This window comes from Triturus cristatus, chromosome 3_2, assembly GCF_964204655.1.
Source record: "Triturus cristatus chromosome 3_2, aTriCri1.1, whole genome shotgun sequence".
NCBI lineage: Eukaryota > Metazoa > Chordata > Amphibia > Caudata > Salamandridae > Triturus > Triturus cristatus.
In genome coordinates, this window is record NC_140584.1 from 1,049,894,977 (window position 1) to 1,049,920,163 (window position 25,187).

Consider the following 25,187-nt stretch of genomic DNA (forward strand, 5'->3'; position numbering starts at 1 on the left):
GACCTGCTTTGGGCATCATCATGAGTGGACACTTTATACCAAATTGGAATTCAGAGTTTTACTGTAATTACCCACATGATTTTTACCCCAGGTAAAACCTGGGTGAATTAGTGGAGTAACAAAATTACACATTCTGAGTTTGGACGACACAGAGAAGGCCAAAACATGGAGTGATACCATGTTACCCTTACTCTGAAGTGTGGAAATCAGAATGGTACAGCAATATCACACCTCGTAACAACTGATCTCCTTGGTAGCAATAGTTTATTGTGCGATATGGAGGACAACATATTAATTTAGTGGGTTGCCCTCTTTTCTAGGGGTGAATTATTGGGGTTTGCTGCTATTGCCCGACAGATTCCTCTAAGGTTTTATCTGTACAAATTAGTGCGAGCAAAAATAAGTAGGATTGGTAATTATTGCAAAACCTGGAATTCAAATGCAAACTCCTGTGTGTGCACAAATCAGGGTTTACGAGGACTCAAAGTTGGTTTTAGTATCGACTACTCCACTGTACTAAAGAGATACTGAGAAGGATGGTAGTCTATAGAAACCAACTAGAAAAGTTGTTTAGTGAAATAGTTCTGTGACTCGAATACAGAGATGATCTGCTCATAATATTAGATTCCAATGGAGAGTAACTGAAGGATTATTTAAGGGCTCTTAGGGTCATTAATCATAAACTGGTTAAGAATGTGTAGACTCTTAGGCCATTAGAAATTCTAATGTTTTTAGATTACATTTCGCCTGCAAGATCCTACCATCTGAGCTAACAATTTGATGAGTTGTCCTAATGGAGAGCTGAGTCATGCAAGGAATACCTTCTTCTGGAGAAGTTAATTTCATTAAATAAGGGAATAAGGGATCCCCGCGTTAGATTCAAATCTAACAATAAGAAGAGTAACTATAGTGAGGGACTCTTTGTAGGTGTATCTATATAAAGTAAAGAGGAACATGTTCTACCATTCATAACCAGACATAGTAACCAAGAAGGAAAGATGTAGATATTGTTCCTCTACATTCTGAGGATGTTATGAGTGTGGGCATCGGATAAGTAAAATGACATAATTAATCACAAAGTAAGACATGACCATGTATTTATTTCTACTGGGAGATATTCTTTGATCTATCTTTGTCAGTTAATTATATGGACAAGACTTTTGGATGTATGAATAAATGGATCCGTGAGCATCCATGATCACTACACCACAAGGATCTCTCTTACAGTTTGACACTATAACGATCTCTCTTACTTTGATAACCATAAAAGTGAATCAGAACTTTAAGACATGTAGGTCCAGTCCTCAGCCACGGGGCTTGCATTGCTGCGGTGCTGCTTGTGATCTGTGTGTAGATCAATGTCTTCATTTGCAGCACTGGCAATTGACGAATCAAACTGAAACTTAAAGGCACAACAAATTGACCAGACATAAATTATATTTTTCCTCCCAGTGTAAAGAACAAACTGAAGCAGGAGAGCCTCTCGCCTGGGGACATCATGTTTTTCTTCAAGCAGCCGAAGGCAGGCAGCAGGACTGTCATCCGGGCAGCTGATTATATGGAGACCACCTTCCAGTTGTTGAAGGAAAGAGTGAAGGACTCCTACCAGAGGCCCTTCAATATCACAGGTAAGAGACTGATGAATAGCCATGGGATGTGACTGTTCACTAACTAGCAACTAGCAAAGTGCTGCTCAGTCTAACCAACCAGAGAGGGCCCAGTACAGCCACTGGCAGACTGTTTAGTGTAACCAGAATGCAACTGTTCATTATGGCTATCAGATATTATTCAGTACATCTAGCAGGAGATTGTTCATTGCAACCAATGAGAGACTGTTCAGAGGGCATCCAGAAGGAGGAAGCACAATGCACCCACTGATAGTCTGTCACTCTAACCAACCAAAGCGGGCACAGTACAGCCATTGACAGACTGATTAGTATAACCACTAAGAGACTTTTCAGTATTGCTTATCCGATAATATTCAGTACAGTTGGCAGGAGACTGTCCATTGCAACCGATGAAAGACTCTTCACAGGGTATTCAGCCGGATGATGCTCAATACAACCATTGAGATTCTGATCAGTTTAACCGACCAGAGTGGGCTCAGTACAACCATTGTGAAAGGATGACAAAGCCCAGGTAGGTTAAGGTCACCTTTAATCCAGCCGACTTCTACAGCTCCCCGGCAGCAACTGCCAGAGCACAGGCATTCCGTGTTCCACGCAGGGGACGCATGAGGAGAATCCCACAGAATGCACTAGCCAGCACGAGGACCCATCACATTGATGAACTGTTTAGTACAACCAATGAAATGTTGTTCAGTAGTGCCCATTAGATAATGTTCAGCAAAGCTAGCAAGAGACTATGCATTGCAACCAATGAGAGACCTTTCGGAGAGTAATCACCAGAGGATGCACACAGGGTTTGACTGGCCTGGAGGGCAGTCAGGTAGTGCCCGACGGGCTATTCTGACAGGTCAGTGTGTGGGCCGTGTTTTTGGCCCTGCTTTATGGTCTGCTGGGCTGGTGTTTACTTTTGATTTCCCTGATATTAAAACAAACATTGCCTGCAGTAAGCTCAAATCTATGCACACTTCCATACCTTGCAAAACACCTATACAGTGTGTCTTTACAAGTCAAAAACATTGCCCCAATTTGAAAACATGGGCCACTTTTTGAGTTTTCCGGGCCTATTTTCTGACCCGTCCAATCCTGAATGCCCAATACAACCACGGAATAACCAGTGAGAGAATGTTCAGAGTGTATTCAAGCAGAGAAGGCCCAGTACTACATGAGCAGAGAGAAACCCAAGTCCACTACTTGACGACCAAAGCCTGTAAGTCACACAGTGGAACTTCCCAACTTAGAGACCTGGCCACAAAAACCGACCATGACTCCTGAAAGCCTGGTTCCCCCCATGCTCCTTTGCCACTCTTTAGGAAGTGTTGGAAGAGGAAGGCGGTGGCGGGGGTGGAAGACACTGTACCGACGTAAAACTTTACTTTTCAGATGAAAGCTGGAACGACTTGGCACGTAGACCCGAAGTCTGGTTTGGTGCTCTCGAGGCACAACAGTACGAGTAAGCACACATATTGTGTTGACAGACCACCATTTCAATAGACAACGGTTTCACATGACGCTCGGTCTGATGTTGCACTACATCTTTTGATTTTTTCGTCATTTAAAATCCCATGCTCGCCCGAGTCATTTGTTTTTCAAAAGCACTAACAGCTCTTCTCATTGGTTACATAGGTTTTCTATCGTCACATGTCCTCTTCTTGAAGTATTATTGTCTACTGAATATTCCCCTTTGTTTTATTGTGGCCTTATTTTATTTTTTAGCTTTTTTAATTACAAATGTACTTAATTTTACTCCCGGAAGTTATTAGGTTGGGTGATCATTTCCATTTGGTTATCAAATATATCCTTTGACTGATATTTTGAATTCTGTTCGTACAGTGCATTGTTCTGCCTCGTGTCACAAGAAGCACTTTCTACATTTTATACCTAAGAAGGCAAGACTATTACTTAGAAATATGAACAATTTGATTTCACTAGTGAACAGCTCAACATGACCAACAAAAGATTCTTCGGGAAAATTAATTCTGATTAAAGTACATGGATTAGTCAAGCATGGTAAAAAGCTAAACAAGTGAAGTATTGGAAGGGTTGCAGCAAATGTATTAAGAGTTGGAAAAAATCTAGCCCGTAATAGAGGGGTTGGAAGGATTAGCATTGATGTGACATGACTTTCTTTGGAACCTTTTGCAGATATACTCACTGCTGAACAGCTTCACACAGTCTCCAAGGTCTCTGGATGCGCTTATCAGTCAATGCCCAAACCGTGTCCGAACAGTCGATTCAGAACCATCACTGGCGAATGCAACAACAGGTAACTCGCCCCACCGTGGCGTCTTTTGATATATAGTTCCAGTTGGGTACTCTAAGCTTTGAGCTTCTGGCCCTCAATTTGGAAATGGTCGTAAATTCATTTTAATTGTGTTTAATATGCTGTAACTGGTTTGCAGACATCTCACTGTTTTCTCCGTTGTAGGGGAATATGGTGTTTCCATGACAAAACAATGCATGGTAACACACACTGAAACGTGGTAAAACCCTGCTCCCTAGCACCAGCAAATTCTAGTGCCATCTCCGCAATAAGAAATGTAGGAAAACGTTAAGAAACCCATGCTCACACTCCAACAATTCCCCCTATTTTCCTATCCTTCCTTACACAACACCCCTCCAGTTTTTCACTATCAAGACTTCATCTCACCTCCAAACCTCACACCTTGTTATTGTATTCGCTAGTGCCTCCTTACCCCTTCCTTAGAAGTTTCTCTCTTTGCTTATAATCTTACAACCCTCCAATGTCCTCTCTTTTCAGACCCCCTCTATCTCCCTCCAAACCTCCCATCACATTCCAACATTCAGGCCCCAAAAAACTTTTCTCTCCTGCTCATTCCTCTGGTACCATACAACTTATATTCATCTCTAGAGCACCATGTTAATTTCATAATGCATTAGGACAATCCAAGTCCCATCTCCCAGAGTTGACCTTCAGCCTGATGGGACAGTCCAAGTCTCATGTCCAAGAACTACACTTGTCTCCCCATCCAGATATACTGTCCACCTTGGCCAAACTGACTGAGAAAATGAAAACGTTATCTGAGTTGGTCCACACCCCATCTACCCATCCCAACAATGACTTGATAAATAATCCCTAGCGAGATTGAATTCCACAAATTCATCATGAACCCTGCCCAGGAGAACACAACTCTCCTTCACAGATGGCAAACTTCACAAACTTGTTGACATTTAGAAACACTGTGAACTTGATGGAGGCCAGGTAACCCTAATGCTAGATCGGTGAGTGGCCAAACACTAGCCAACTCTCCCTTCCCGTTTATCGTAAACCAAAGACCACCCCATACCTTCTCCTCTCCAAAGGAACCTGAAAACCTAATTTCAATACCTATCAATCAGCTAAGTAACTCTTTGTCCATTACAAGACAATACTTGCTTCAGTGCAACTTTCACAACTGCTGTTCAGCTATCAATGATTGCAATTATGATCTTTGACTCTATTTTGGAATTTCATCCTTTATATTCTTGTCCTTACTGGGACATTACTCACCATCCTTCTTCCCCTGCAGTATTCCATTATTTGGTATGAGTGAGAGAACAGACATGGTGGTGGAGTAGCTGTTTTAAAGAGCAAGTTATGTGATGTTATGTTGGGAGTTTTTATAAAGCGCGACAGCTGCCCCAGCAAAGAGGCGTCCCAGCGCTGAACAGCAGAGAGATGACCAAGCGCGGAAGGGCGCAAGAAGGCCTACGTTGTGGGGAAGAGAAAAGTTGTAATGGCTATCCTGAATTGGAGGTAGTTAGTGAGCCCCCGGATGAGGGCCGGCAAAGAATTCCAAAGGATGGCAGCTCTGTTCCGAAAGGAACGGCCTCTGATGTGAACCCTTCTCACGCGGGAGACCCCTACCAGGCATTGTCCCATGGAACGGAGCTGGCGCGTGTGGGTGTAGGGTAAAAGTAGGTTGGTCAGGATTTCTGGAGATGCCAATTTCAGGATTTTAAAGGCTGTACAGAGTGCCTTGAACTTGATTCGCCTAGCCACTGGTAACCAGTGGAGACGGCGAATGGCACTTGTCACTGAGCAGGTTCTACGCAGACTGAGGAGGGATCTTGCGGCCGCATTCTGGACTCTTTGTAGCCTCTGTATTTCTGACTTGTTAACTCCCAGATACAAAGAACTGGCGTATTCAAGTCTTAACATAATCAGCGCCTAGATGATGATCTGCCTACAGGGGCATCAAAGAAACCCAGGATGGGTTTGAGTCCATGCAACAGACCAAAGCAGTTTCCCGCCACCTTTTTAGTTTGAGTCTGAAAGTTGAGTGAAGCATCCATCCAGACCCCTAAGTTCTTCACTGCAGGCTTAGAAAATGTCCTGCTGTTCAGTATCACTCCTTCCAAAACCTGTCAATGGAGATCTCCTCAAAAGGCATCTATGTTCAGGCAAAATGTCATTTACCATCCCGCTGGTAAAAATAACACATTTATAGAAGAATTCATGCAATTTATCATGTCTCATCTGTTAATTTTTGAGACCAGCATCTTCCTCAGTGATTTCAATCAGCATTGAGACCACATCCTAGTCCAATCTGTCGAAATGTTGTCTTCTTTCCTCAACAGCAATCTCCTACAACACTCACATTTTCAGTGTTAAGTCCTCTCACATCAAATCACCTGTGGATGCTGTTATGTTCCGTAAGCAGAGATGAATAAAGAACACAAACCCAGATATATGGACTAACCTATACTTTATTAGGAATGCCCTCTCTACTCCTGGGGAGCTTGTCACCTCCCGTGCTGTCCATGTAGTGTCCCAATCAGAAATGCATTTTGTTTCCCTCGCTTCCTACCTTTCCCCATCCCTGTACAAGAAATGGTGTCCGGTGTCCAGCTGGTTCGTCCATGGCTCCAGTGCTCTCCGTACATGACAAACACCTCCAAGAAATGCCAAAACATCTCTTCAAGGTAATTAAGCAATCAAACAACCTGACCTTCAATAATATAGCCCATGTTCAGGAGGATATGCATGAATGCTTTGTTTTCTTCCTTGACGAAATATCAGAGATGGATGTCCTCAAAACTATAACCAAAGTTAAACTGTTGAATCATTTCAATGACCTTGTACCAGGATCCATCAACAATGAGCTTGTGAAGCGCTGCTACCTTTCTGGGCTACTTTGGTGAATTGTTCACTTATGCAAGGTACCTGCGCAGACTGTCTAAAAATATGACAAGTCTCCCTCCTCCTGAAAAAAGTCTCTGCACATACCTGGGAACTAAACAACTACCAGCCTGCATTAACTTTTTTCTTCCTAGGCAAGATGAGAGAAAGTGGTGTAGCTTCACAACTTTCTTTTCATATTCAAATAACAACCTCCTGAACGATTTCCAATCTGAATTCAGGCAGGGCTGAAGCGCAGAGACCTTCATGCAACAAGTGCTTGACGACGCACTCTGTTTCCTCAAATAGGACGGCCTTCTTCTTCTTCTACACCATTCAGATATCTTTGATACAGTCAACCACAGCACATTGCTTAACATCCTGAATGAAACCATGGTCATTGAGGTAACAGTTCTCAATTGATTTACTTCCTATCTCTCGAACCACTCCCAGGTAGTTAAAACAGAGAGTTCTCTATCCAGTGCAGTTAACCTTCCACAAGGGGTTCCTCATGGATCAATGCTGTTTGCTACTTTGTTTATCTGGAACCACTTGGAGAGAACTTCAGAAATTTTAGTATTCTATATCACCAATATACAGATAATTCTCAGACTTACCTCAAGATTTCGTCTCCAAATGACACATATCTGCTTGCCAATACCCTGTTCCGAACTCAAAAGTGGATGTCCATCCACAACCTAAAACTCCACTAAACTAAAAAAAAACTCATTTTAATGTCAATGATAAAACCTACCTGCTCGTCTATCAGTGGATTGATTCTTGCTATGCCCTGAGCTGCAAACCAATGATTATGGACAGTGTTAAGTAACTTGGATTCATCTTTGATAATCGGCTTAACCGACAATCTCATATCTCGACAATGGCTGAGAACTGACACTACCACCTCAAATTACTTTCGGTCATTAGCAATTCATTGCTACATGTCCGTAGTCAATATGTTCTCTCCAGATTGGTCTATGAGAACTCCCTTCTCTGTGGTCACTCTAAAGTTCACCCGGCCCTTCAGAGCTGTTCCTCACTCCACTATCTGCTTTGTTTCAAGATACAAGAAATCTGACCACACATCTCCTGTTCTTCTCAATCTTAACTGGCTCCCTATCAGAGCAAGAGCACATTTTAAGGCTGCCTGCTGTGCTCAGAAAGCCCTTCACAACTCCACACTGTTCTACTTGGCTTTGAAACTGAAAATCTGTGGTTCACAAGTGGGTCAAGGAATGTTGAATACTTCCTATGAAAGCTCAAGACATTCAAACAAAAAACTTTACAGGCACATTACTCCACAGTCCATTTAATACAAAACATCATCTTTCAACTCTTGGAGAAGGACTGAAAACACCAAACGGTGACAGTGATGATGTTAGAGAGAACAGATCTGTCCTCTCTAACCTGTAACGTTAGGAGGATTATTACGCTTCCTTTGATCTCCAGATTGAAGGGATGTTATCTAACTGCAGGGATTGGAAGGTGGTGTCAGTGTTGTCATCCTATTGTACAGCTGCACATAATATGTTTATTTTCATTGAAACTTTGTATAATGGATGTGACGTTATGTTGAAGCAATCTTTATACATACATATCAATATGTCATGTGTACAGTACATGATAGAGAAATGTATGTAATGCATAGGGAACATTTTCATGACCAGCACAAAATCAAGTTAAGTATAAATAAATCCTCCGGGAACTTTTTTATTTTGTAGATTGCATTACCCAGCTCCCTGGGGAAATATTGGGTTGTCCTGTCTTATTAGGTATATGAGGTCTATTTAGAAAGTTGGCATTTTCCTGGCTTAACTATTTGGTGCCTGCAGCCTGCTTCTCAGTCACATGACTAGGTGCAGTTGGCAATTGACTTTTGTTTATTCCTTCCAGACAGTATTACAAAGGAGGGTCTGGGTGCTGGCAGGAGAGGCCATCTCTGACTTGATTGGGGCGGGTGTAGTTCTCACCTACCACATTTACACTTCAAAGGCACTGCCTCAGCTCACACACAATGGAATCCACACTAGCCTATTGTGCCGCCAGACAGACTGGGACCAGGACAGGGAGGCAGGAAATTCCAGACACCTCCGTAGGGAGAAATTCCAGAAGCTACTCCCACTTCAAAGTAGGCACCAGGTATAAAAAGGAGACACTCAGACCCACTCTTCAGATCACTTCTGGACTTGTGAAAGACTCAGAAGAAGGTCTGATCTGCTGCCCTCATGCTCTGCTGCAAGAAGGACAGCCCATCTGTTCTACTGCAAGAGGGACTGCTCTGCTGCCCTGATACCTGCGGAAGTAGGACTGTTTAAGTGCAGCATAAATACTTTGCACATCGCCTCTAAATTAAGTCTGTGCCAAGCTACAAAGCGGATTAAGCACAGGTTCATTTGGTGACTTTTGTGGTTCACCCCGACAGCGATCTTGGCTTTTGCTTGAGAAGGGCTCACACCCCCTCAACAAACAACCCTATTTCTCACAACGGCCTCCTTACAATATTGGATCCATAACCTTAACATGGCTATTTATAGATATTTTCTTTTGTATGAAGTAAAAACTGGATAACAACAAGCAATATACATCTAAGATTCAGACCATTGTTCACAAAATCCGCAGTTAGAACTTCATCTTTCTACTTTCAAGCTCTGGTGGATGTCTCCTACCTAAAATAGGCCAAACCATTACTTTAAGAGCTTTAACTTCACAGACATATTCAATTGGAAATGTAATGTATAATTGACGTCTAGTGTGCTTTTAGGAGCCTAAAACAAATAAAGCATGAGTTCTTTCATGAAAATCTTTTGAATCATTTTCAAATAATCTGAGATTCAACTCAGAGCCTGGAGGATAGGGCACTCCACAATAAATGTGTCAGAATACCCTATCTCCAAAGTGATGGTCGACCCATTCTGTTCTAGATTTGGGAAAGTCTTCATTTTTCCAATGGTGGTGCCCTCTCTGACTGCACTATTAGAAAGCTTATTCTGACATGCTGGCAGAGTAAGGGCCGCCAAAGTAATGACATCAGACTGCCTGCTCTATTTAGAGTGGAGAGTCTGATGTATGATTATCAAAAAGTTGCTTGCCATTCCCTCAGCCCCAAGGGATGGACAATTCCTTTAAAATGATACACATTTGTACGGTGAACCCAGCAGTTGCCTATCCCTGCCCCTTGTTATATGGTGATGAGGTTTGTGTGCAAAGCATGCATCATCATCACACTACTCAAATGTGTATTTACCGTAAAAGCTGGGCTTGAGCACTTAGAGTGCTCCTTAGTTGCTATGCCACGTCTACAGTGAAAGAAGTCCACCAATCTCCTGCTTGGCTTCCAAGTGATAGCGAATTTATGGTAGAGATGTTGAGTAAAGTGCAAAAACACTACAGTTTTGGATTAAACACATAGCTATAACAGGTCACATTGCTATGGTGTTTGGTTGCCTTAAGGGCTGAGTTTCACCAATCACAGTGTTCACTTGCTTGGCTTCCCAGCAACAGCAGATTTGCGTCCTGGATGCACATTTTTTGGTGCAGCCACAACGCAAAATGTTATTTCTAATTTACAAGTCCACACAAATCAGATTTGCAAGGCTTTGCGTGGGATTTTCCCCAAAAAGTAAAGCAATGCTGCCTTGTATTTCAATGTGTTAGCGTCGTGTTCCATGGGAGGAGCATGGACATTCTCATGCATTCGCCTATGGATTTTGGCGCATTCCCCTTCCTGCAAAAAAACAATCCTGCCTGTAACACAGGCACCTTTGCACCATCTTGCAAGGGAGCCTACATTGGTGCTAGGCAACACACAGTGTGCCGGCACTAGAGACAGCAGAAATATGCCAGATCTTAGTTGATATGGTACATTTCTGCTGTTTCCCTTTCACGCAACACAGCTCAGCAACTTTGCTTGCTGCCCTGTGTTACTTAAAATGTAGGTAAATATGCCCTTACAGTTTTAGTTTAAAAACACAGAAGAAACAAGGCTCCCCTATGAAGAGGGAACAGCCATGTTTGCCTGGAGCTCCAAAGTCAGGCAACTACTTGACTTGGCTGTTGAACTGTATTTCATTGGTTGGGTTGACTTTACATCACATTGGCCTTGCTTAACCTGCTGAGTTCCTCAGCACTGTTGCTCATCTTCACCACTGGTTGACATGTGTGCTAACCTACCGCATGTATCGCTACTTTTGCACGTACAGTAAATGATTGCACATTACCATAAAACGTAAAAGTGATTTTTAGGCTGTTCTCTTCCTCTTTCACATTCCATATGGCCTGATCTAAAGTTAGATGAAGCAGAACTAGTTGAGACAGCATGATACTGTAAACAGGTTTACATGAAACAATATATAGATCACCCTTCTATTGAGATCAAAGAGCGCAACATTCCTGCAGAGTCAAACAACCTATGTGAACCAAGCATTGAACTCCTAGGTTAACTTGGTTTGTAGTTCCTCAACTCACTGCCTGAAGGGTTTCAACTGAATCAGGCTGTCATCCCCTCACACGACTGACCATCATTGATGCAAGTCTTTGTGAAACTATGAATGCTCAGAACATGCCTCACTTTTATGCAAAACCAGGCAGCGCCTATCGTTACCTTTGCTTCGAGGACACATGCCAAGTCCAGCAGCATGCCTCGGCTCCTGCAGTAGGGGTTGTAGGGAGAGCTTTTTGTATCCAGCCGCCAAAAGATGGAACAATGTTCCCAAAGACATTCCCAAGGCATGGCATGCCTAGCTTGCTGGTTAATACCTTCGTTTTTAGGTTCTTCTAGCAAGTTGCAATTCTTCTTTCTTTCAATGCTAGGATCCCCTCTTTTGGCAAGCACTCCGTTTTGGATTGCCCTTGTTCTTTTACTAGATGAGCGCAGAAGACTGCTTCACCATTTCCTGATTAAACCAGGGACATGGACCATTCCAGCAGCTGTTACATTTATTTTGAATTAGGCTCACCCGCAAGCAATTGCCAGCCTCATAAAAGTGCTGGACAGAGCGGATAAAGCACTTAGGAGCCCAGTCGCTGCAGCAAGCCTGCTTGGAGCTGCTGCCTCAGTATAAAAGGCCCAGATATGCAAGCAAGCAGTGGATGGTCGCCACTATCTGGATATCACAGGAGGTTCCCAACTGGCCACTTATCACATTTAAAGCATCAATTTGAATCATTTGATAGCTTAAAGGGACACACTTGTTAAAGATTGCTCATTGCTCGATTTTTAACCCCAGATCCTCTGAGTGAAGTCAGTAGTGTGTGCTCGAGCTCCGAGGCCCCTAGACATCTGATTAGATACTGATTTGATGACTTTTTCTGCCCTTGTATGGCTGCTGCTTGCAAACCCTAACAAGTTGCAGGAATAGAGGGCAGGCTGTTAGGTAAATGTAGACACTTTAGTATGGGCCAGCGCAAGTTTACTACTGGATTCGGACGACCCTGGTAGAAGCATTACCTATCCTCCCAAATTAGAAATCCATAGCATAGAGTCAGCTTGTGACAGTATCTCTATTGAACACGCAGCATTTCAATATTTATAGCATCTGGCACTTTACAATCTCCGCACTTTACAACTACCCTCCGGTTTGACCTACTTGCTGACCACGCAGATGTATCAACCGTAATGAAATGCCGTCAACCTTCACCTCAGACGTTCAAAATGTTTGTAAATTGCTGCATAGATTAAAAGTAGAAACAGACCAGCCAACATCAGGGCATACAAATCCTATCTGACTTTCAAAACTACCTGTGTGTACATATGGAGAAAGGCCCAGAGCTTTTTTTTCTCAGCATTTGCTGTAACCTCACTGTAAAAGTCTAGGTGTGGCGCAGCGGCTAGGGCGGCTGCATCCAGAGCACGGGGCTCGCGGTTCGATCGCCGGCAGTGGCTCAGCCCAGCACGTGACTCTGGGAAGTAGCTCACTTAATCTCCCCGACGGCCCACAGCGCCTTGAGACCCTTAGGGGTGGTTAGTTGGCGCTTTACAAATGCCGTGATTTTTATTATGTTATGAATTTATCTGTTTTATGCTTTAGATGAATTGACCTCATTGCACAATGAGATTCTGTTATTTGCACACATTTAATTTTAACCAATGTATGTTTGCACAATTCTTTGTTTCTTGTACTTGGCACTTTAATGAACTTCATTGTCTAAATAAATTATTTTAAAAGCCAAAGTCAGTTGTTTTTTCCTGTGATTCTTTTGCATCTGATTCAATTAATTTAAACGCAATAGACTTTTATTACTGTGCCTCAAAACCCCCTATTCACAAACTGTTCTGCAAAGCAGCATTTGTTAGGTGGCTACCTCAATATGGTTTGCCGTGCAATGTTCACCATTAAGATTATTAGCAGTGCCTAATCCCAGCGTTCCTTGCACGTGTCTTCCATTCTCGTTGTAGGAGGAATCGACTTCTCGGTGCTTCAAACAGGGCGTTTGCTCGTTTGCTTCCTGCAGAATATGAAGATGGCCGTTCGCTCCCCATAGGATGGACAGAGAACAGAAGAATAAACGGATTTGCGCTCCCTCTGGTACAGTATGAGGGGCTGGACCCATGGTGAAGTAGGAGGGGCTTCAGCTTTGTGACATGTCCGATGGGAAGCCCAGTGGAGACAAGGGGAGTTCTTTTGCTCCCAGATAGCAGAGGAGCTGTTGGAAACACTTTCCGTAGAACGGAATCACCAAACCAAGCAGGTTACCCTTTGATTATATCAGGTGTCATATGTGCTCCAAGAGGAAGAAGTAAAACGTAGGTAGGACACCCCACTTGGAGCAAAGACTTGTTTGCTCAGCCTCCAGACCCTACTGACTCTTGCACACTCTCCCTCACCACATTTCACTTAGACATCATCACTTAAGTAGTGCACCGCCATGACACTGCACGCAATACATTCGCAGTTTGCTACATTTACATCAAGAGTCATTACATCACATAGGACAGTACTTCCCAGGTCAGTACAGTTAAATATTTATATATATTGGAAACACAGGGAAGTGGTGAAGGCGACAAACATAGAGGTTGAATTGAAAAATAATAGCATATTGAAATTAAATAATTTAAAATAGATTAAATGCCAATCGAAATGAATACATAAAATAATTAATAAAAATTAATAAAGTAAAAATCAACAAAAGGTTTAGAGATTAAGTACAAAATTAATACAATAATAAAGAGAAACCACAATCCTGAAACGATCAGTCTTAATCCAAGAACAGGTACGGACCTCCAGCGTGGTAACGAAAGTTTCTTTTTATTATGCAGATTTTCAAAGTGCTAGTGCAAAAAGTATTTAGAAGCAAGTGCCCAGCCTGACGCGTTTCGACTGCCCAACGGCAGTCTTGATCACATGACACGCTGGACCTATCACAATGTATATATAGCGTAGAACTTAAAAAGCACATGATACATTCAAACCAATTAGTTAAAGACACAAGTATTAACATAGAAAAAGGCCAGTTTCATTTGTCGGACATACTGGTTTTACCATATTGCATCATGCTCAAACTCCTCATATTGAGATATGTTAAATTAAACCTGAATAATGGCAGAGTGCTCATAAGTTCATGGCATCAATCTCAAATAATTGTACTGATGTAAATAGAAATTAATTCTAAAGTAGCAAAACCTATTAAGAAAAATTATAGCTAGTGCTTATTCTTGAAGGTTTTTGCTGATTAAAATCATATGTACAGAAAAAAAGGGAAGGGATGCAGGTATCCTCATTTTGCATTGTACTAGATTCACCGTTAACACTTATAAACATAAGTCTTTTCAGTCACTAAATGGTATATAATAATGTGCAAAATATGCAAAAAAGTGCTTGTGTGAAAGTGCATTACATAAATATATACAAACATAGCAGCATTAATACAGACGTCCCTTAAATCATATTCTTATTTCGTTCTCTTAGTGCTTTCTCTCTGGGTTTTTTTCGTTTTTTTTTTCTCAAATAAGTATTTTGATCTCATTATCCAGAGTATTCAGTTTCTTGAACCTATTGAGAAAAAGGCAAAATATGCACAGGTTTTTGTATAGTTACAACACCCAATGTTCCATATATAAATAAATATATACCTATAAATAAATACATGCATAAATATATATAGAGACAGGACAATAATCAAATGAGTGACATAATTGTGGTATAACAAAAGCTTGGGTTTTTAGAACTAAGTTCCCACTCATTAATGTCAAACTGGTATTCTAATGTTAAAAGCCGGCAAAAAGTCCCGGAAAACCCAGTAAAAACGAGATTAAAACATCACCCTACCAGTACATAAAGGGTGTTGAGCTACAATCTAAAAGAACATAAATATAGCAGCCAGATGGTTTAATACAATAAAACACAACAATTTTCATGATTACGATAAAACTCTCAGAACCTTAAACCGGCAATAAACCTTACTCAAAAACCAGATAAAATCTAGGGGAGCTCAGACTAAAACTCGGAACATGAAAGAAGAATACACACCAATCCAAAAGCAAACCTGAAGTCCATCTTGTCATACAATAGAAAGTTATAAAAAGTTGTGCAAATCATCACTGTTGTTAAGTCCATTCGGCATTTTAGTGTCAAGCAACATAATGAATTCTGATTCTACCTGTAGCAACCTTTTCTCACGATTGCCTCCTCTTATATTCTTAGGTACTGCACTAATGACATAATAACTAAGATCATTTAGGTTGTTATTATGAACAAGTTTAAGATGCCGTGCCACAGGATAATTGGGATCAGATATTCACAACTGTTCTAAGATGTTGTAATATTCTGTTATATACCTGTAATTTCGTACTGCCCATATAAAGTAAGTGGCAAGTACATTCTAGGACATATATGGCAAAATCTGTTCTGCAAGTATAATGTCCTTGTATTTTAACTGGTTCTGGACTAAAAGCTGTAACATACTGCGAAACATTTTTTCCAAATTTACATGCACGGCATGAACTACACCTAAAGACCTGATCTTGCTGAGAGCCAACTATTTGAAGCTATGATTTCTGGACTGTTCCTTACCAGTGCATCCCTCATTGAGGGTGCCCTTCTAAATGTTAGGCTAGGTAGTTTAGGCATAATTCGAGACAACGTTATATCCGAAAGAATGATTGGCCAATTTTTGTATAAAATTTTACGAACTTGTCTCTCTTGCCAACAAAAGTTGGTTATTAGTCTTATGTTGTCAATGGATTCAGTAGCCAAAATGTCCGTGCTTTCATTGATCTGCCTAGGTGAACTTGGAATCTCAGGTAAAACATTTAAAAAACTAACATCAATTACACTGTTTGCTTTGTCACAGGCTGTTATAAGATCAGCAGCTTTATACCCTCTAGTTATAAACCTTTCGAAAGCTTCAGCTTGACATTGTTTGAGGTCACTTTCATAACTGCAGATACGCTTAATTCTTAAGAATTCCCCATAGGGAATACTTTGTATAAGGTGTTGGGGGTGTGAGCTGTTCGCATGAAGCACTGAATTTCCAGCTGTTGTTTTCCTATGTAATTTGGTGTGAATCTTGTTTTCCTTTACAAAAATCTCAACATCTAAAAATTGTATCTTATTGTCAATAATATCTTATGTAAATTTAAGATTCAGTGCATTAATGTTCAAATCATTTACAAATCTTTTGGCTGTTTCAATAGGACCTTTCCAGATCAGACACACGTCATCAATGAATCTCCACCAATGGAGAACATGCTGGTCGAAAATATCTTGGTGGGTGGTCCTCAGGACATGCTCCTCCCACCAGCCCACGTGTAAACAGGCATAGCTAGGGGAAAAGCATGCCCCCATCGCCACTCCACGTATTTGCTGGAACACTTCCCTGTTAAATAAGAAGAAGTTATGTGTCAAGCAAATCTCTATCATTTTGACCAACATTTTTTTGTGTTCGTACATGACTATGTTTCTTTTATCCAAATAATAACAAATTGCATTAATACCATCACAGTGGTAAATACTGGTATATAAAGAACTAATGTCCATCGCTATTAAAAGAAAATCCTCCTCCAATTCAACATCCCTCAGTTTAGTTAGAAAATGCCCAGTGTCCCTGATATATATATATATATATATATATATATATATATATATATATATATATATAGTCACGTAAAAAAAAACAAAGATTACAGGGAGGTATTAGTTAGTCTGACATTTCACTTGCACAAAACCAGAAAAATTCAGTTCTTATAGTTAGCTTAGCTAACTATCACTCACGCTCCCGCAATGCACTGTTGATAACGTCACATATATCATCACTCATTACATGGTCAGTGACATTACTGATGACATCGCTGATGACATCTCAAATGACATCACTGATGTCTGAATTTCCTGGCGCACTGCTGCTTGGAAGATGAAGTCCACTTTAGTCCTGAGGTCCTCAGGACGCAAGGGGACCTCATCGCCCCACCAGCAGTGCGCCAAGAGGTGCATTTGCAGAGTGGTGTAAAAATGGGCGTGGCCTCCGACCAGCTCTCAGCAATTCCTCTGTGTTGGGATTACTGGAGGTAACAGGTGGGCTAGTTGGCCCCTAAGGACCCTCAGCATCGAAGGGGACTTAATCCCCCAACCAAGAGCGCGCCAGGAGGAGCATTTGCAGAGTACTGGAGAAAGGGGGCGGGCCTCCGGGAAGTTGCCGGCTTCCTTTATTTTTTAGGAAGAGAGGCTGTGTGGCCCCACTTCCCTTGACCATTTTGAGCCATGGGGACCACATTCTCCGGGGCCTGAGCCATTTTTTATTTTTTTAAATAAAATAAAATGGGAGGGGGTGCACTTCCTCCCTTCCGATGCCAATTTTGGCCCGGCGACCCAAGCCCCGGGGGCTAGGCCTTACTTTATGTTTTTAAAGGGGTTGGGGTGCGTGCAGCACTTGTTTGCACTTGTATCCCATAGCAAATCGCAGTGTCCCAGGGGTGAGCACCCCGGGACTTTGCTGGAGCTGACCTTGAGGGGTGGTGCTCCCCACGGCTATTTACGACTCCACTTTATTTTCTAATATATCCTCAAGGAGGTGATGGTCCCTGGGGCTCGGTGGGGGACTGGAGAACCCTCATGCATCTTCTTAATGTAGCCCCGGGGAGGTGGCGGTCCCCAGGGCTGTGGGGGGCCACGTGACCCCCCGCATTTAACAAAATTAGCCCGTGGGAGGTGGCATTTCCCGGGGCTTGTGTGGGCCCCCGCATGTATTTAGATCATTACCCTGGGACCTAGACCACCCAGAGGCCTAATTAAACAAACCTTTCAAAGGGATTCGTGGATCCAACGCGAATCCTGCTGAAAATAAAAAAATCAAATGGATTTTTTGGTGCTGGGGGTCCCTGTGGGACTCCTAACTTTACTACTCATAAACTGAGAAAAATCATAACTTTAAGACTTTTGGTATTCACAGAAGGCATTTAGGAGTCCTAAAGTTAGGACTACTAACTTCTGTGAATACCGAAATGAGTAAGTGCATTCTGTGAATACCAAAATGAGTAAGTGCCTTCTGTGAATACCAAAATGGTAGTAAGTTTAGGATTTTGTCTTAAGTTAGTTCTGTGCAGTGGGCCCAATGTGTTGAATACCATAAAATACAAACTTGCTCATGTCCTCATTGTATTTGTACCACATGTGTTTTGTAATGACATAGGTAAAATGCCCGTATATGTTGCAGAATTCGAAGCTTCAATTTATTAATGGTACTCCCTATGTATTTCATTCCATATTTGCATTCTCATACATATATTACAAGTGCACTTTCACAATGTATATATTCCTTGATAATTGTAGTCTTTCCATCTACTAGATTGAAAGTAGTTTATTGTTTTTACATGTTTACATTTGTAAAAACCAGATTTCTTGGTTGGTAACCAGTTAGATGTTTTTCTCTGGTTGGTCATAAAATTTTGAACCAAAATATCTATCAGTGATGCCATTTTTCGATATTTTATATTTGGATGGTTCAGAAGATAATCTTTTAGGTCTTCATCTTGTTCCGTATTGCTCTTAATCAATGTTTTGATCTCCTTTTCTGATTCGTTAAAATCCATGATGTATCTGGTTTTCCCATTTTCCATTGAATTCTTTTTCTTTTTTGGTATCAAAAAATGGTGTCTATTCCTTTGTTTGGTTCTCTTTAGGGCATCAGCTAAAACTGAAAAAGTGTAGCCACATCTTAAGAACCTTGGGGCCATCTCTCTTGACTGTTCGTCAAAGTCTTTCTCCTCCAAGCAGTAGTTTTTCACTCTTAAAAATTGTCCATATGGTATACTCCATCTACCGTCACCATGATATAATCTTGTTTCCAAGGGATTGCATTTATTCTGTTTAGAAAATCCATTGAATCTCTTATGCAAGACAGAAAACTAGACAGGTATGGAAATAAAAATACGTCTACAAATCTAGAGGCATTCTCTAATGATTTGTAAGAACTTACAATGGGGAGATCTGGCCGGTTGTTGATATTCTTATGTACTTTTGGGAGAAAGTATATGCTAGGTAATATCAATTGCTCATTTCTTGATCACGCCATTCTCTCAATGAAAAATCTGCATTATTTCTTTCATTGGATCTTTTGTTAACCTTTCATAATGATCACGATTATCCAGCTGCCTTTTTGCCTCTAACATGTACATGTTCTTGTCCATAATTACGATTTTCCCACCTTTATCAGAAGGTTTAACTATAATATCCTGGTTTCCTTGTAGTTATTTCAAAGCAGACCAATCATTCTTAGTCATGTTTCCTTTGTAACCATAGTGACAAGCCTTATTTCCTTTTGTTGCTATATTCCTAAGGCCATCAAAACTAGCTCTTGAAAGAGGTCAATTTTGTTCTGAGGTGGTAAATGGGGGCAAAATCTAGATTTATTCTCCTTTCTTCTGCTCACGAATATGCATGTGTCTATATTCATTGTTGTGCACAAATCTTAATCAGTAAAAGAGTTGGTACTGCCCTCATCTCCCTCAATACGCAATTCATCTTCTAGATCAGTTAGTATTCTCAATTGTAGTATATCATGCCCCATTTTTCATGTTTTCTTGTTTCAAATTGTTTCCTTAATTTCAATTTCCTACAAAATTTATAGCGATCGATCCTCGCACTCGCCAAATCTGTACCGATATGGGGACAAAAAGAGAGACCTTTGTTAAGTAATTCCTTATGTTTCATTTCCAATGGCCTACTTGAAAGAGTGATCACTAGATCATCTTCCATTGTTATTTTGCACTTTATCAAATTTCATTCCTCCTCTGCCACGTTTTCCTCTTCCTACTCCTTCTTGTCCTTTTTGATTGATTGATTCATTGAGCCCCTGTCATTTGGGGGAGACTTAGTTCCCTGGAAAAATTCCGTTTTGTAAGAGTTGAGGAGGTACCTTCATCACTGGTGCTAACGTCTAAACTCTCCACACTTGATGGTGGATCTGCTATGTCTCACATCTGATATATTCTTTGTCTGTCATGAAGTGCATGAAGTGCATGCATGTAGATTCTCCCCATTGCATAGTCTGTTTTATCCCTGTTAAATTTTTTCAATTTGTTCATTTGCACCTCCTTTTCATGCTTACCTATTATTTTTTCTAGTTCTGTAGACACTTTTTGACCTTTCTCTGTTTCACCGTATTTTTCAGATTTTTTTCTGGATCTTTTATTCTTTCAGAGGTATTTGACAGTTTGCGTTCTGCATTTATGACTAATGTATTCATTAATTTCATGGAGCATTCCCTGGTGTCTGATTGCCATGTAACTAACAGGTCCCGATCCATATCATTGTGGGTAGGTAACACCAATATTCGCAGACCTCTAGGAACTTGTTGACTTTCAATATATTTTCTCAGGGATACACTTTTCCCACTCTCATTTATTCAAGTTCTTTCATTATTCTTTTTGGATCCCCATCTTGTCCCCCCATGCGTGCCATGCGGGTTTATCGTCATTTGGTGACATACACGACCATTAAAACAATTTATTTTACTGTTTGTACTCGTTTACTAAGTCTGTTAGCCATGAGTAAGACCCAGCCGTGTGTGTATGTGTGTATATATATATATATATATATATATATATATATATATTCAGTGAAAAAACCATAGCTTTCACACACGTTATAGTTAGGAATTAGCATTTAAAAAACCTTGCAAATTCACTTAAAAAACCATAGGTTTCACACATGTTATAGTTAGTAGGACATTTCACTCGTGAAAAATCAATGAAATTCCCCCGTTATAGTTAGTGCAGGCAACTATAACTCACGTGACCGCAATCCTCTGCTGATGACGTCAGATATTACATTACTGTATTTAGACACTTATTTACCCATGTCTTCTTCCATTAATTTTTAGCTATACATATATTACAAATATTTATTTTTCAGAAAAACACATATGTCATCAGTGATGTAATATCTGACGTCATCAGCAGAGGATTGCGTTACGCGAAGTTCGCGGAATTTTTCCGTTTACGCCGTGCGCGTATGCTACGCGCATTCCGCGATTTTTCGAAAGAAAATTACAATTCATTTTTGCCCTTGGGGGTCCTTCTGGGACCCCCTGACAAAGGCTAGGGGGTCAGGAACTGTCCACCCTGCCCCCTTTTCACGTTCTCCACCTTTGTTTTTCACCCTCTCAGACTGCGAGAGACAAAATGGCTGCCGACACTTCCTGGTTTCGACCGATTCGAATGTTTACTAAGATCTAACAACCAATCAGAATCGCGCTCGCGCACGGCGGCGTGCGCGTACGGTAAGCTTACGGTACGCGCTCGGAGCGCGCCTATAGATATATATTGATTTAAATGCTATTTTCTCAGGAAATACTGAACAGATTTACACAAGACCTTCAAAAGGCACATCCCTGACCTGAGGGCTACCTCTCTGCCACATTTCAAGTAATTCTGTTCAGCCGTTCGGGCTGTAGCTCGGACTAAAGGTCCTATGGAAAAATGCATGGGGAAAACGCATTTTGGGACCCCCCCTTTTTCTCAGCCCCCGCTTGACGAATCCCCCCGAGACTTTCAGGGAGGGAGCGGAGCGGAGCGCCCCACCTATTTTGAGAATTTCGCGAGGATTCGTCAATCGGCACCAAAGTTATTCCAAATAGAATGTTGCGGATTTCCTATGGAAACACGGTCCTAACTATAACTATCTACTGGCGACCGCCAGTAGATAATATACATACATACATACATACATATATATATATATATATATATATATATATATATATATATACCTAGACACACACACACACACATATATATATATATATCCATGAATTGGCTATCGTGCACTGTCACTTTAAATAGGGTGACCAAAGAACACAAAGTTGTCATGTGATCAAGGCAGGCAACTGCCGAAACACGTTATGGCGGAATCGTTTCAAACTTCAAACCAGGAAGTGTTGGCAGCCATCTTGTGCCTCGGACGAAGGGAGACGGGAAAAAGGTGACAGAAACATTGAAAAACCGCCACCTCCCCAGGGCTTTATTATAAAAGGGTGGGGGGGGCTGACGGGCCCCCCCCAAGCCCCCGGGACAGCCACCTCCCCAGGGCTTTATTGAAATACGATCGGGGGCCTCACGGGCTCCCCAAGCCCAGGGCACGCCACCTCCCCGAGGCTAAAATTAGTAATGTGTGTGGGGGGCTCGAACCCCCCCCCGCACTGTCCTGGGGACCACCACCTCCCTGGGGCACTGTTCATTTAATTTCGAGGGTCCGTTATGGCCCCCCGGGGGCCACCAATTCCCTGGGGCTTTACAAATGTAGGGAGGGGGGTCACGCGGCCCCCCTCCAGGGGCCCTTGATGGCCCTGGGGAACGCCACCCCTAAGGCCGGCTCCTGCAATGACGTGGGGTGCCCCTCCCCGGGACATTGCTGTTTGCTATGGCAGGGCTTTGTTGAAGCAAGAGCTGCGAAACCTGCTCTCGCTTCAACTAAGAAAAGCAGAATTGCTTTTGGCCAAGGGGAGCTGCATGTTAGCAGCTCCCCTTGCCGAAAAGCAATGCGGCTCCCGCAGGAGGCGGGGAGCCGGCGTGATGGTCCCCAATATGGAGGTCAGGCCCCGGGGGATGGGGTCCCCAGGGCCAGAAGTGACCCCCCCCTAATTAAAAAAAAAATAATAAATGTAAAAAAAAAACATCGAGGCACCCCCCCCCACCCCCCCCCCCCGGGGGATGGGGTTCCTGGGGAAATAATGAAAAAAAAATATTACATATGTGGCCGAAATGGTCCTTGGGAATGGGCACGCGCTACTGTATTTAAAAAAAAAAAATGCACAGGCCCTGGGGGATGGGGCCCTCAAGGCCTAAAAATAATAAAGGGAAGGGGGGAAACACCCAACCCCCTTCCAAAAAACAACATTTTTAAAAAGCCGGCATATCGCTGGAGGCCACGCCGCCTCCCTTGACCACTCTGCAAACGCGCCCCCCTGGTGTGTTGTAAGTTGGGGAATTAATTCTCCTTGAATACTGCGGGTCCCTGGGGGCCAACTAGCCCACTAGGTACCTCCAGTAAGCACCACAGAGCTGGATTACAGAGAGGTGGTCCGAGGCCACACCCTTTTTACACCACTGGCGCACTGCTTGTGGGGTGATGCCATCATGGATTCATAAACCAAAAGCACACATCCAGCGCACACCAGAAATACTTAAGGATGTGTCTGTGAGTTTCTGTGTAGGAGTTTGAGTGGGTGTGTGAGTGTCTGAGTGGGTGTCAAAGTGTTTGAGTTGGTCTGCAAGTTGGTGTGGGAGTGTGTCAATACATCTGTTAGTGGGTATGAGACATTGAGTGGATTTGTTAGTGGGTGTGAGAGTGTCTATGTGGGTCTGGGTGGGTGTATGAGTATCCGAGTGGGGCTGTAAATGGGGGTGCCAGTCTCTGTGTTAGACTCTGAGTAGGTGTAGAGTGTGTGTGAGTCTGTGAGTGGGTGTGTGTTAGTATGGATGGGTGTGAGAGTGTCTCTATGGGTGCGTGTTAGTGTCTGTGTAAGTCTGTGAGTGAGTGTGAGAGTATGTTTGAATCTGAGTGTCTGTGGGTCTGTGAGAGTATTTGTATGGGTCTGTGAGAGGGTGTGGAAGTGTCTGTGTGGGTCAGTGAGAGGATGTAAGAATGCATGAGTAGGTCAGTGAGTGGGTATGAGAGCACTTGCTTGGGTCTGTGAGTGGGTGTGAGAGCATGAGTAGGCCATGTGTGGGGTGAGAGCACCTGCATGCATCTGTGAGTGAGTGAGTGTCTGTGTAGAACCATGACGGGGGTGTGAGTGTCTGTGTGGTTCTGTGAGTGGGTGTATGAGAGTATTTAAGTAGGTCTGTGAGTGGGAATGAGAGCATTTTAGTAGGTCTGTGAGTGAGTGTGAGACTTCCTGCATGGGTTTTTGAGTGAGTATGTGATTGTGTGGGACTCTAACTGGTTGTGTGAGTGTCTGTGTGGGTCTGTGAGTGGGTGTGTGAGAGTGTTTGAGTAGGTCTTTGATGGGTGTGAGAGTGTCTGTGTGGGTCTGTGAGTGGATTTGACTGTCTGAGTAGGTCTGTAAGTGGGTGTGAGAGCACCTGAATTGACTTGTTAGTGATTGTGAGAGCACCTGCATGGGTAGGTGAATGGGTTTGAGAGTTTATATTTATTTTTTAATTCGCTGCGGGATCCGTTGATCTGTCACAGATGTACACGGGCTGGATCCGAGGATCTCACACATGGCAAAAAAACATTTGTAGGCAAATTCTTGCCCATAATATTTACTTTTAACACCTATGTAACACAAACATGAGGACATGGAACCTCTGCCCTGACCCCTTAATATAAATTGAAGCCTACATTTCAGCCCCAGGGGCCTTTTCCCGATACATAAATTGGTAGCCGTAACTTTTCTCTCTGGTTGCGGCCAGCCAATTAGGGCTTTGATGTTTATGTGGATCCACAACCCTAGATATCTATATTTCTTTTTCGTTTAATACCTCAAAAACTACTGAACAGATTTACACAAAATACCAAAAAGGGCTCTTTCTGGACCAAGAGCTACCCTTCAGCCAAAATGGTGTAATTCAATCCAACTGTTTGGGCTATAACCGCGTTCAAAATCCCAATGGGGAATTTCATTGGGAAAAAGCGTTTTGGGTCCGTCCTTTTTCTCAGCCCCCGCTTTACGAATCGCCCTGAAACTTTCAACATGGCAGCTGAACTGAGTGTCGTAGTAATTTTTAACTTTTCGTGAAGATTCATAAAACGACGCCAAAGTTATTGGCTAAACAAAAAATGCTTTTCCTATGGAAAGCAGGTCTTAACTGTGCCTACCTTCTGGTGACTACATGTAAGAGTGTTTGTTCATACAATACTGTTTAACTTGGCCCTCTCTGCTAAATGTTTTGCCTTCACCTCTCCTGTTTCCCAAGTTTACGTTGGCTTTTAGAACTCTGTGCTCTTTACCACTGCTAAGCAGTGCTAAAGTGCTTGTTCTCTCCCCCTAAAATGTGGTACACC

General features: G+C 42.3%; 1 protein-coding gene across 1 annotated transcript in view; it reads left to right on the forward strand.

The window, feature by feature from the left end:
* The window catches only part of LOC146859088 (myeloperoxidase-like), a 139,159-nt gene that overhangs the window by 25,548 nt on the left and 88,424 nt on the right, over positions 1-25,187 (forward strand). Inside the window, exons 4-6 of the mRNA XM_085649741.1 lie at positions 1,453-1,628; positions 3,771-3,891; positions 13,142-13,271. Of these exons, the coding sequence (XP_085505867.1) occupies positions 1,453-1,628; positions 3,771-3,891; positions 13,142-13,271 (427 nt within the window). The remainder of the gene's footprint in view (positions 1-1,452; positions 1,629-3,770; positions 3,892-13,141; positions 13,272-25,187) is intronic.